At 39.6% G+C, this 14,566-nt stretch overlaps 1 protein-coding gene across 7 annotated transcripts in view; it reads left to right on the forward strand.

Moving 5' to 3' along the window:
- The window catches only part of PFKFB1 (6-phosphofructo-2-kinase/fructose-2,6-biphosphatase 1), a 73,841-nt gene that overhangs the window by 46,634 nt on the left and 12,641 nt on the right, over positions 1-14,566 (forward strand). For all 7 annotated transcript variants that reach the window (XM_072818285.1, XM_072818284.1, XM_072818287.1 and 4 more), the window contains one exon: positions 2,900-3,004. In XM_072818285.1, coding sequence (XP_072674386.1) covers positions 2,900-3,004 — 105 coding nt within the window. The remainder of the gene's footprint in view (positions 1-2,899; positions 3,005-14,566) is intronic.

The raw sequence follows: 14,566 nt of genomic DNA on the forward strand, positions 1-14,566 counted from the left end.
TATATCATACACCTGAAACTAATATGGTGCTGTATGTTAACTATACTTGATATAAATAAGTAAATAAAATAATTAATTAATTAATTAATTAAAAAATGGAAGATCATTCTGGTCATGCATGGAAACTATGTGGGAAGAAGGCCAGGATGAGCATGCAGATCAGTATGGGGACGGCTGCATTAGTCCAGGCAAGAGGTAACGATGGACCAGAGTAGTGGCATTGGAGATGGAATGAAGAAGAAATACTGTCCGACCCTCATGACAGGGCAATCTCACTTCAGAGTCAAGTATTCCCATGTGCTCTTTGCAAAAGCATTTTTTCCTCCACATTGTCTCACTTGAACTATAGGTATACTGACATCAGGTTGCAGTCCACAGGTTATGATTGTTAGACCTAAAAGTAAAAGCCTTATCACAAGTATAAATAACTTGCATGTAGGTAGGTTAACTTGCTTGCCTGTAGATATACTTCTATAAATACAGAGAAATATGTGTATTTCTACATACATACACATGTACTCAGCTATAGATGTACAGAGATACATATATATAGAAAAGGAATATACAGTATTGTTCTACATGTCACATATATTTGCTATAAAATACATTCAAGCAAATATATAAGCCCTTCATCATAAGAGATCATTCACTGCTTGCTTCTGGCCTATATGTGGTATAAGCATTTATTGGATAGCTACTTTGTTTTAGGCTTTGGGATGGTGGAGACAAAGAGATTCTTGTCTTCACTGAATTTTCAGTCAAAACAGAGTAGATGGTGAATAAAAACAGCAAAATACAAAACAGCATTGTGATATAGGCTCTGGTAGGTTAGACCATGGATGCACAGATGTCAGGGCTGGACATCAAACTCAGCCAGGATCTGCCAGGAGGAAGTGATGCTGAGTTGAGAGTTAATTAACAGTGAGCCAGGTAGAGAGGATCAGGAATGGTATGTCAGGTAGAGAGTAGCATAAACAAAGAAGATAGATTGTGTGTGTGTGTGTGTGTGTGTGTGTGTGTGTGTGTGTGTAGAACTGCTATGATGGTAGCAGTAAAGACTGGGAAGAAAAAAGAATAGATTTTCTGAGAAATTTAGCAGATAGGATCACAGAAATTTGTTATAAGGGAAGGATAAGGAAGAAGTAATAATTTAGAATGATGCCTAAGTTTCTGGTTTATTTTCCATGATCAATAATATGTTAATAATAAATTCCACTGATTGAGTCTTGAAAGCCTTGTACATTCTGTACTAGTCTCTTTTACATATATCATCTCTAATATTCAAAGCATTTTTGTGAGGTAGTTGTAATCCTCATTTTTCAGATGAGAAAAATAAAATTGGAAGAGGTTGGGTAATTTGCCTTAAGTCAGTAAGAAGTCAATGGTCATTTCCACAGGCAACAGGCTTCTAGCATGCCTCAAAATAGAAAATCAATGTCAATCTGGAAGGACCTTGTGTATGCAATAGAGTGCACTTTCTCCCATGGACAGTATCAGTAGAGAAATTTGACACTGCAGAGCTGATTGTGGGCTATGGCAGGGGTGAACTTCACCCCTAAAGAAAGGTTAATAGATGATTCAAAAGACAATAACCAGAGACTGTTGCTCCCTTACAGAAAAGTCTAATTGGAATCCACACAATCAAAAGGAAACCTTATAAACCCAATATTGCTTCCCACCCCCACCTCATTTCTGGGAATTTTCAGTGAACTTGGGAAGCTCTTATGTGCTCCTAAGGAGCTCACTCTTGAGCTCTAGATTCCTTCTTTGGGTGAGGAGACTCTATCTCTTATGTGCTCCTAAGGAGCTCCCCAGCTCTAGATTCCTTCTTTGGGTGAAGAGACTCTATCTTGCCCACTCTGAAACTGTTAGGAATTTATTAACTCTTGTCTTCTGAGATGTCTGTGGATATGTGTTTCTTTATCTGCCAGAGGTCCTGGAGCAGAGGTAGGAACAGAGGGGATGGAAAATGCTATAAAATAGAAGAGCACTGCTATGTATGTGCACACAAGTGTGTGCTTGCATACACAGTCATAGGTATCCATCACAAATATGCCTATATTCACAGACATGCACTTCACAGATACCTGCTGCTAGTCTGACATAGGATCCTTCTCAGACACTTCTACCAATCTAAACCTGTATCATGCATGCACATACATACACCTCACAGAGACACACTTTGAGATATATATATGGACACACTCACCATAGACACACATGCAGTCTTTGTACATAGCTACATCACATGGACACAGAGAGGCATACCATGGCATGATAGAAATGGTACCATGAATTTCACATAACCTCAGGCATAGTAGGCACACAGATACTCACACAGATTACCAGAGACGTAATCAGAAACATTCACAGAAATGCATGCCGCAGACACACTGAGAGAAAGACTGCAGAGACATTCATGTGGGCATATCCCTGATGCTCAGACACCCTGTACACACACACTCAAATAAACACACTACAAATACTGAGACAAATACATAAATATATGGCATATGTCCTTAAATGTACCAGCGTGCTACACATACACACACAGTCTCAAATCCTTAAGCCCATATATTTATAAAATACATACTTAAATGTACAACGTATATCTACAAATCATAGGGACAATCATAGAGAAACACCACACACAGGTACCCACCATATACTATATACTCAAACTGAACACATTCACACATCCACACATCTCATGCACATGCATGCACGCGTGCACACACACACACATATACTCAGACAACAGGCACAAACATAGAGCTTTGTTCACAGAAAATCAGGTGCTTGTGTTCTGCTTTTCCACAATCATTGGCCTCAGAACTATGGTAAAGGCTGTGTGGATTTCACTTTGGCAATACTTTTGTCCCCAAATGATTTTTCTCAGGGTGTCTGTGAGGAGATGACCTATGAAGAAATCCAGGAACACTATCCTGAAGAATTTGCGCTACGGGACCAAGATAAATATCGGTACCGCTATCCCAAGGGAGAGGTAAGGTTTGGAGGGATTGCCTGATACCTAGAACTTCTCCCAGTATCTTCATTCCAATACCCAGAATTCCATAGTTCCTTGGACAGCTTTAGAAAAGGACTAAAGTTTATTTTGTTGCCGTCCCATAAGGTACATGATAACCTGGCTCTTGGCTGTCTCTGTTTCATGGCAATAGGCAACAGATTCCTCTTTTATTAAAGCTAAATAATTGCTGCTTATTTCCCATCTGCTTTCAGGAGGGCTTTATCCTAGATTTTGTCTCTGGTATCCTTTCACTCAACATACTCCTGTAATTTTATTGACAAGTTGCCTAAAGATCCAGTCTCTCTGGACAGTAGGTTGGAGTCCCAAGGGACAATGCCTAATATTCTAACCAAATTATTTGCCACCACATGAACCAGACCGTCAATTTCCTATTCCCATATCAGGTGGATCCTCATTGTTTTAATCCAGCCTCCATTTAGCCAGCTCCACATCTTAAAGCATTTATTAGTCATACTCCATTTCCTTTTTTTTTTATAAATTTATTTTTCATTGGTGTTCAATTTGCCAACATATAGAATAACACCCAGTGCTCATCCCATTCATACTCCATTTCCAATATAAATTCCTGGGTATAATTATCAGAAAAGGACAAGAGGGAAGGTAAAACAATAGATATCCTGTGTTACAAAGCAATTTCACATTTTTATCCTCATTCTCAGAAATGACATTATAAAGTCAGAGTTTGACTTTATTTTCCCTTATATATTTTGAGGCACACAAGTTTAAAGAAGTTATATCTTATTAGGGAATTGCATATTTTATTATGAATAATAATATTTCCCCCTAATAATGTTTTTTGCCTGAAAATGTATTTTACCTAATATTAATATAGCTATATATTTTTTCTAGTAAGTATTTCCCTAGTTCATTTTTTTAAGATTTATTTATTTATTTATGATAGAGAGAGAGAGAGAGGCAGAGACACAGGCAGAGGGAGAAGCAGGCTCCCTGCCGGGAGCCCGACGCGGGACTTGATCCCTGGACTCCAGGATTGCGCCCTGGGCCAAAGGCAAGGGCCAAACCACTGAGCTACCCAAGGATCCCCCAACCTAGTTCATTTTTATTTATTCATTTACTTTCCACTTCCTTGTGTATTTTTGCTTTATATCCCATGTAAACAGCATGTAGTCCCTTTTTAAAAAGCTTTATTTACTTTATTTTAGAGGTATAGAGAGCATGATCAGGGGGAGGGGCAGAAAGAGATAGGGAGAGAAGACTCCTCACTGAGCATGGAGACCAACATGGGGCTCTATCCCATGAACCAGAGACCATGACCTGAGCCAAAATCAAGAGTCATAAGCCAAACCGAAAAAACCACCCAGGCACCTCAGCTGTTGTTGTTGTTGCAGTTCATGTTGTTTTGCTTGTGTTGTTTTTAATACAACCTGAAAATACATGTCTTTTGAATGGTAATTCTGATACATTTACTTTTATTGATTGAATTGAGCTTATATCTTTTATTTTGAGATCTTTATGGTTAGTTTTTACTTCTATTTTTCTCCCTTCTTTATAATTCAGGTCCTGAATTTATATATATATAGAACACCCAGTGCTCATCTCGTCGAGTGCCCTCCTCAGTGCCTGCCACCCAGTCACCCCATCCCCCCGCCCACCTCCTTCCCAATTCCCCTTGTTCATTTCCCATAGTTAGAAGTCTGTCATGTTTTCTCACTCTCTCTAATTTTTCCCAATCACTTTGCCCCCCTTCCCCTATAATCTCTGTCACTAATTCTGATACTCACCTTATGAGTGAAGCTATATAATGATGGTCCTCCTCTGAATGACTTACATCTCTCACCATAATACCCCCCAGTTCTATCCACATCTCAAAAAATGGTGGGCATTCACCCTTTCTAATGGCTGATATATATAATATCACATTTTCTTTATCAATTCATCTGCCGGAGGACATCTTGGCTCCTTCCAAGTTTGGATATTCTGGACATTGCTGCTATAAACATTGGGGCACAGTTGTTCTGGGGTTTCACTGCATCTGCATCTTTGAGGTAAATCCCCAGCACTGCAATTGCAGGGTGGTAGGGTAGCTCTGTTTTTAACTCTTTGAGGAACCTCCGCACAATTGTCCAGAGTGGCTGTATCACTTCACATTCCCACCAAGAGTGCAAGAGAGTTCCCCTTTCTCCACATCCTCACCAACACTTGTTTCCTGTCTCATTAGTTTTCACCATTCTCACTGGTGTGAGGTAGTATCTCATTGTGGTTTTGATTTGTATTTCCCTGATGGCAAGTGATACGGAGCATTTTCTCATGTGCTTGCTGCCCATATCTATGTCTTCTCTGGTGAAATTTCTGTTCATGTCTTTTGCCCATTTCATGATTGGATTATTTGTGTCTTGGGTGTTGAGTTTAATAAGCTCTTTATAGATCTTGGATACTAGCCCTTTATCTGATATGTCATTTGCAAATATCTTCTCCCATTCTGTAGGTTGTCTTTTAGTTTCATTGATTGTGACTTTCGCTGTGCAGAAGCTTTTTATCTTGATGAAGTCCCAATAGTTCATTTTTGCTTTTGTTTCCCTTGCATTCATAGATGTATCTTGCAGGAAGTTGCTATAGCCAAGTCAAAAAGGGTGTTGCCTCTGTTTTCCTCTAGGATTTTGATGGATTCTTGTCTCACATTTAGATCTTTCATCCGTTTTGAATTTATGTTTGTGTATGGTGTAAGAGAATGATCTAGTTTCATTCTTCTGCACGGGGCTGACCAATATTCCCAGCACCATTTATCAAGGATACTGTCCGTTTTCCAGTGGATAGTCTTCCCTGCTTTGTCGAATATGAGTTGACCATAGAGTTGAGGGCCCATTTCTGGATTCTCTATTCTGTTCTATTCATCTATGTATCTGTTTTTGTGCCAGTACCAAACTGTCTTGATGATCACAGTTTTGTAGTACAGCTTGAAAACTGGCATTGAGATGCCCCAGGCTCTGGTTTTCTTTTTGAATATTCCCCTGGCTATTCAGGGCCTTTTTTGATTCCACAAAAATTGTTTTTTAATAATAAATTTATTTTTTATTGGTGTTCAATTACCAACATATAGCATAACACCCAGTGCTCATCCCGTCAAGTGCCCCCCTCAGTGCCCGCCACCCAGTCACCCCCACCCCCCGCTCTCCTCTCCTTCCACCACCCCTAGTTCGTTTCCCAGAGTTAGGAGGCTTCCATGTTCTGTCTCCCTTTCTGATATTTTCCACTTATTTTCTCTCCTTTCCCCTTTATTCCCTTTCACTATTATTTATATTCCCCAGATGAATGAGACCATATAATGTTTGTCCTTCTCCGATTGACTCATTTCACTCAGCATAATACCCTCCAGTTCCATCCACATCGAAGAAAATCGTTGGTATTTGTCGTTTGTAATGGCTGAGTAATATTCCATTGTATACATAAACCACAGCTTCTTTATCCATTCATCTTTCGATGGACACCGAGGCTCCTTCCACAGTTTGGCTATTGTGGACATTGCTGCTAGAAACATCGGGGTGCAGGTGTCCCGGTGTTTCATTGCATCTGTATCTTTGGGGTAAATCCCCAACAGTGCAATTGCTGGGTCATAGAGCTGATCTATTTTTAACTCTTTGAGGAACCTCCACACAGTTTTCCAGAGTGGCTGCACCAGTTCACATTCGCACCAACAGTGTAAGAGGGTTCCCTTTTCTCCGCATCCTCTCCAACATTTGTTGTTTCCTGCCTTGTTCATTTTCCCCATTCTCACTGGTGTGAGGTGGTATCTCATTGTGGTTTTGATTTGTATTTCCCGGATGGCAAATGATGCGGAGCATTTTCTCATGTGCATGTTGGCCATGTCTATGTCTTCCTCTGTGAGATTTCTGTTCATGTCTTTGCCCATTTCATGATTGGATTGTTTGTTTCTTGGCTGTTGAGTTTAAGTTTTTTATAGATCCTGGAAAGTAGCCCTTTATCTGACATGTCATTTGCAAATATCTTCTCCCATTCTGTAGGTTGTCTTTTAGTTTTGTTGACTGTATCCTTTGCTGTGCAAAAGCTTCTTATCTTGATGAACTCTCAATAGTTCATTTTTGCTTTTGTTTCTTTTGCCTTCGTGGATGTATCTTGCAAGAAGTTACTGTGGCTGAGTTCAAAAAGGGTGTTGCCTGTGTTCTCCTCTAGGATTTTGATGGTGATTCCACAAAATTCTTAAGATTATTTCTTCCAACTCTGTGAAGGAAGTTCATGGTATTTTGATAGGGATTTTATTGAATGTGTAAATTGCCTTGAGTAGCATAGACATTTTGATAATATGAATTCTTACAATCCATGGTCATGGAATATTTTTCCATCTCTTTGTGTCTTCCTCAATTTATTTTGAAGTGTTTTATAGTTTTTAGGGTATAGATCCTTTACGTCTTTGGTTAGGTTTATTCCTAGGTACCCTATGATTTTGGACACAATTTTAAATGAGATTGATGCCTTAATTTCTCTTTCTTCAGTCTCATTGTTAGTGTAGAGAAATGCCACTGACTTCTGGGCATTGATTTTGTATCCTGTCATATTGCTGAATTGCTGTATGAGTTCCAGCAATCTTGGGGTGGAGTCTTTTGGGTTTTCTATGTACAGCATCATGTCATCTGTGAAGCTGGAGAGTTTGACCTTTTCTTTGCCAATTTGAATGCCTTTAATTTCTTTTTGTTGCCTGATTGCTGAGGCTAGGCTTTCTAGTACTATGTTGAATAGCATTGGTGAGAGTGGACATCCCTGTCGTGTTCCTGTTCTTAGGGGAAAGGCTCCCAGTGTTTCCCCATTGAGAATGATATTTGCTGTGGGCTTTTCATAGATGGCTTTTAAGATACTGAGGAATGTTTCCCCTATCCCTAATCCCTACACTCTGAGGAGTTGTGATCAGGAATGGATTTTTTATTTTGTCAAATGCTTTCTCTGCATCTATTGAGAGGATCATATGGTTCTTGTTTTTTCTCTTGTTGATTTGCTCTATCATGTTGATTATTTTACGAGTGTTGAACCAACCTTGCATCCTGGGGATAATTCCCACTTGGTCGTACTGAATAATCTTCTTAATGTACCGTTTGGATCCTATTGGCTAGTATCTTGTTGAAAATTTTTGCATCCGTGTTCATCAGGGATATTGGTCTATAATTCTCCTTTTTGGTGGGGTCTTTGTCTGGCTTTGGAGGGAAGGTGATGCTGGCCTCATAAAACAAGTCTGGAAGTACTCCATCCCTTTCCATCCTTTGGAACAGCTTTAGTACAATAGGTATTATTTCTTCTTAAACGTTTGGTAGAATTGCCCTGGAAAACCATCTAGTCCTGGACTTTTGTGTCTTGGGAAGTTTTTGATGGCTGCTTCAATTTCCTCGCTGGTTATTGGCCTGTTCTGGTTTTCTATTTCTTCCTGTTCCAGTTTTGGTAATTTGTGGTATTCCAGAAATAGGTCCATTTCTTCCAGATTGCCTAATTTGTTGGCATATATCTGCTCATAATACATTTTTACAATCATTTGTATTTCCTTGGTACTAGTTGTGATCTCTCCTCTTTCATTCATGATTTTGTTAATTTAAGTCTTTTTTATTTTTAATAAGGCTAGCTAGTGGTTTATCTCTCTCATTCATTCTTTCAAATAACCAACTCCTGGTTTTGTTCATCTCTTCTACAGTTCTTCTGGTCTCTATTTCATTGCGTTCTGCTCAAATCTTTATTCGCCCCCGTCTTCTGCCTGGTGTAGGTTTTACTTGCTCTTCTTTCTCCAATTCCTTTAGGTGCAAGGTTAGCTTGTGTATTTGAGTTTTTTCCAATTTTCTGAGGAATGCTTGTTTTGTTATGTATTTCCCCCTCAGGACTGCTTCTGCTGTATCCTAAAGATTTTGAATGGTTGTATCTTCATTTTCATTAGTTTCCATGAATCTTTTTCATTCTTCTCTGATTTCCTGGTTGACCCATTTGTCTTTTAATGTGATGCTCTTTAACCTCCACCTGTTTGAGTTTCTTCCAAATTTCTTCATGTGATTGAGTTCTAGTTTCAAAGCATTGTTGTCCAAAAATATGCATGGGACAATCCCAATCTTTTGGCATCAGTTGAGACCTGAATTGTGACCCAGTATGTGGTCTATTCTGGAGAAAGTTCCATGTGCACTTGAGAAGAATGTGTATTCAGTTGTGTTCAGATTGAAAGTTCAGTATATATCTGTGAAATCCAACTGGTCCAGTGTATCATTTAAGGCCCTTGTTTCTTTGGAGATGTTGTGCTTAGAAGAACTGTCATTTGTAGAAAGTGCCATGTGGAAGTCTCTACTATTAGCGTGTTATTATCTAAGTATGTCTTTACCTTAGTTATTAATAGATTAATATACTTGCCAGCTCTCACATTAGGGCCATAAATATTCATGATTGTTAGGTCCTCTTGTTGGTTAGACCCTTTAAGTATGATATAGTGTCCCTCTTCATCTCTTACTAGTCCTTGGGATAAATTATAATTTATCTGATATAAGGATTGCTACCCCAACTTTCTTTTGAGAGCCATTTGAATGGTAAATGGTTCTCCACCCTTTCATTTTCAGGCTGTAGGTGTCCTTAGGTCTAAAATGAGTCTCTTGTAGACAGCAAATAGATGGGTCTTGCTCTTTTATCCAGTCCAATACCCTTCTCTTTTGATGGGATCATTTAGCCCATTCACATTCAGAGTAACTATTGAAAGACATGAATTTAGTGTCATCATAATACCTATTCAGTCCCTTTTTTTGTGGATTATTTCTTTGGGCTTCATCTTTGTTTTACAGGGTCCCCCTTAATGTTTCTCACAGAGCTGGTTTGGTGGTCACATATTCTTTCAGTTTCTTCCTATCTTGGAAGCTCTTTATCTCTCCTTCTATTCTGAATGAGAGCCTTGCTGGATAAAGTATTCTTGGCTGCATGTTATTCTCATTTAGTACCCTGAATATATCCTGCCAGCCCTTTCTAGTCTGCCAGGTCTCTGTGGAGAGGTGTGCTGTTAATCTAATCTTTCTCCCCATATAAGTTAAGAATCTCTTGCCTCTTGCTGCTTTAAGGATTTTCTTTTTATCTTTGGAATTTGCAAGTTTCACTATTAAATGTCGAGGTGATGAACAGTTTTATTGATTTTGGGGGAGGACCTCTCTATCTCCTGGATCTGAATGCCTGTTTCCTTCCCCAAATGAGGGAAGTTCTCAGCTATTATTTGTTCCAATATACTTTGTGGCACTCTGTCCCTCTCGACATCTTATGGAACCTCAATTATACATAGAATCTTCCTTGTCAGGCTATCATTTATTTGCCTTAGCCTTTTCTCATGGTCTCTTGTTTTTCTCTTTTTCCCTCAGCTTCCTTCCTTACCATCAACTTGTCTTCTATGTCACTCACTCTTTCTTCCACCTCATTAACCCTTGTCGTTAGGACCTCCAGTTTGGATTGCATCGCATTTAATTTACTTTTAATTTTTGCCTGATTAGATCTAAATTCTGCAATAATGAAGTCTCTAGAGTCCTTTATGTTTTATTCCAGAGCCACCAATAGCGCTATAATTGTGCTTCTGAATTGGCTTTCGGACATCGCATTGAAATCCAAATTCTGTAACTCTGTGGCCGAGAGTACTGTTTCCAGTTCTTTCTTTTGTGTTGAATTCTTCCTTCTAGTATTTTGTCCGTGCAGTGTGGCTGCATGAGTAGGCTGAGTCAAAAATATCAACCACGACCTAAGTAAATTCCACCCTTGATGTTTTTGACAAGGTCAGAGACCAGAAAATGAAAATGAAGATCAGAACAAAATAAAACAAAAGGACCTTTAAAGTGAAAAAATAAATTTTAAAACAAAGTAGTAAAAACTAAAAGGTTAAAAATCCCAAAGAAGAAAAAAAAAAGAAAAAGATAAAAAAGAGGAAAAAGAAAAAAAAATGGGTGGGGGCACTGGGAGATGGTGGTGAAGAAGCTGTATAGGAGGGAGAATATAGTCTACCTGAGGGGTCCTAGAAGATAGTCCTCTTGGTTCTGAGTGTATTGAGTTCTGTATGTTAGAAGAATGCCAAATCCAAATTTATATAAACCAGCAACACTTGTAGAAAGCCCCACCATTGACCACCAAAACATAAACAAGATAAAAGAGGTGGGCAGAATGGGAATGAAGAGAGATTATAGTCTCACAGAATGAACCAGCATGGTATTCCACTTGGTTCTGGGTGCATGCTGGTCATATTTTAGAAGGTATTAACTTCCGCCATTGTAGAACAAAATGAGGCAGAGAAAACAAAAAACACAAAACAAAACCTCATATCTCATGTATCTCCCAAAATTAATTTGAGTATGTTGAAGGGAATCCAGAAATGAAAAATATGTATAAGACATGTAATTATAGAAATATGAAAGTAAAAAAGGGAGAAACTTAAAAATGAAGACCTGGTAAAATATTGTAGTTAAGGTGTGAAAAGAGAAAAAATATTGGAAAATTTTAGTCTGGTATAAAAATCAGTTGTAATGGAAAAAGGAAAAAAAAACAGTTAAAAAAACAGAGGTGGGGGGGTCCCTCTAGTTCTATATACTATATTCCTTCAATATTCCCTTGGCCCTGGAGCTTTCCAGTGCTGCTTGATCAAGAACTTGCTCTTCCCCTGTTCTTCCAGCTGGTCTTCTGGGGGAGGGTTTGGCTGTGCTGATTATCAGGTGTTTGTGCCTGGGCAGAGATGCGCCACCCCTGCGCGGTGCTGGGCACAGTGGGAGCTGTTTTTCCTGTAAGACCTTTATTCTGGGCCAGCCCCACCCTTCCCAGGCACAAGGTGAAACAAGGAGGAAAAATAACAATGGCGGCTGCCAGGTTTCCAGCTCTGGAGTCAGCTCCCCACAAGTAACTAATTCAGTCTCCCAGTCCTCACTGGCCTATATGCTCCTGGGGCCAGCACGGGTATACTGATCTCCAAAGCTTGCAGGGCGCCCAGCGGCAGGAGAGTTCTTGCTGTCCTGTGCCCTCCCCTCTTCTGCCTGTCCCAGGGGGAATGCAGGATTCTTGGCTTTGTCTGCCTGGGTGTCCTGGGATCCTCGGCCCTGTGCTGCTGAAACTGTGATCCCAGGGGCCTCGGCTCCCGAAGGCATTGGGACACAGCCACTGGAGCTGGCCTGCCTAACCCACTGGCTTCTCCCAAATGCTCCAAGGACTGCACGCTCCAGCCCTTTACAAAAATCTGTCTGCAGTTTGCGGTGGGGCTTTGCCCAGGGCGCACTTCCTGTAATAGTGACTCTGGGAATCTGGAGGCTTCACTGCCCCTCCTGAGATTCAGCCTGATTTCCCTACTAAGCACTTTTCTGTTCGGGAATAATATGGCATGGATTTTTAAAGTTCCCGCTTCTCCAGGGCTGGGCTTTCCTGTCCCGGAGGCTTTTGCTACTCCACTTTAGCCTGACTCCTTGCAATTCCCCTCCCCAACTTTATTCTTTTATTCTTTATTTATTTGTTTGTTTATTTGTTTATTTATTTATTTATTTATTTATTTATTTATTTATTTATTTATTTCCACCTTCCTACCTTGCTAAAAGCGAAAACTTTTCTCTCTGTAGCATTCCAAATGTTCTCCCTTTAAATCTGAGGTCGAATTTGTAGGTGTTCAGGATGTTTTGAAAGTTATCTAGGTAAATCTTGGAAACTAGCCCTTTATCTGATACGTCATTTGCAAATATCTTCTCCCATTCTGTAGGTTGTCTTTGACTTTTGTTGACTGTATCCTTTGCTGTGCAAAAGCTTCTTATCTTGATGAAGTCCCAATAGTTCATTTTTGCTTTTGTTTCTTTTGCCTTTGTGGATGTATCTTGCAAGAAGTTACTGTGGCCGAGTTCAAAAAGGGTGTTGCCTGTGTTCTTCTCTAGGATTTTGATGGAATCTTGTCTCACATTTAGATCTTTCATCCATTTTGAGTTTATCTTTGTGTATGGTGAAAGAGAGTGGTCTAGTTTCATTCTTCTGCATGTGGATGTCCAATTTTCCCAGCACCATTTATTGAAGAGACTGTCTTTCTTCCAATGGATAGTCTTTCCTCCTTTATCGAATATTAGTTGACCATAAAGTTCAGGGTCCACTTCTGGGTTCTCTATTCTGTTCCATTGATCTATGTGTCTGTTTTTGTGCCAGTACCACACTGTCTTGATGACCACAGCTTTGTAGTACAACCTGAAATCTGGCATTGTGATGCCCCCAGATATGGTTTTCTTTTTTAAAATTCCCCTGGCTATTCGGGGTCTTTTCTGATTCCACACAAATCTTAAAATAATTTGTTCTAACTCTCTGAAGAAAGTCCGTGGTATTTTGATAGGGATTGCATTAAACGTGTATATTGCCCTGGGTAACATTGACATTTTCACAATATTAATTCTGCCAATCCATGAGCATGGAATATTTTTCCATCTCTTTGTGTCTTCCTCAAGAACTTATTAAACTCAACACCAAAGAAACAAACAATCCAATCATGAAATGGGCAAAAGACATGAAGAGAAATCTCACAGAGGAAGACATAGACATGGCCAACATGCATATGAGAAAATGCTCCGCATCACTTGCCATCAGGGAAATACAAATCAAAACCACAATGAGATACCACCTCACACCAGTGAGAATGGGGCAAATTAACAAGGCAGGAAACAACAAATGTTGGAGAGGATGCAGAGAAAAGGGAACCCTCTTACATTGTTGGTGGGAATGTGAACTGGTGCAGCCACTCTGGAAAACTGTGTGGAGGTTCCTCAAAGAGTTAAAAATAGACCTGCCCTACGACCCAGCAATTGCACTGTTGGGGATTTACCCCAAAGATACAAATGCAATGAAACGCTGGGACACCTGCACCCCGATGTTTATAGCAGCAATGGCCACGATAGCCAAATTGTGGAAGGAGCCTCGGTGTCCAACGAAAGATGAATGGATAAAGAAGATGTGGTTTATGTATACAATGGAATATTACTCAGCTATTAGAAATGACAAATACCCACCATTTGCTTCAACGTGGATGGAACTGGAGGGTATTATGCTGAGTGAAGTAAGTCAGTCGGAGAAGGACAAACATTATATGTTCTCATTCATTTGGGGAATATAAATAATAGTGAAAGGGAATATAAGGGAAGGGAGAAGAAATGTGTGGGAAATATCAGAAAGGGAGACAGAACGTAAAGACTGCTAACTCTGGGAAATGAACTAGGGGTGGTAGAAGGGGAGGAGGGCAGGGGGTGGGAGTGAATGGGTGACGGGCACTGGGGCTTATTCTGTATGTTAGTAAATTGAACACCAATAAAAATAAATTTAAAAAAATATCAAAAAAAAAGTTATCTAGGTAAGTTGGTGGGACCAGGTGAGTTGAGAACTCCTACTCTCCACCATCTTGCTCCCTGATCCTGATATTTTACTTGTTTGTTTAAGTTATATAATCTGTTTCATTCTTTTAAAAAAATTTTATTTAAATACATTTTAATTAATATATACTGCATTATTATTTTGAGAGGTAGAATTCAGGGATTCATGAGTTGCATATAGCACCTGGTG

The sequence above is a fragment of the Canis lupus genome, chromosome X (assembly GCF_048164855.1).
Source record: "Canis lupus baileyi chromosome X, mCanLup2.hap1, whole genome shotgun sequence".
In the NCBI taxonomy this organism is placed as follows: Eukaryota; Metazoa; Chordata; class Mammalia; order Carnivora; family Canidae; genus Canis; species Canis lupus.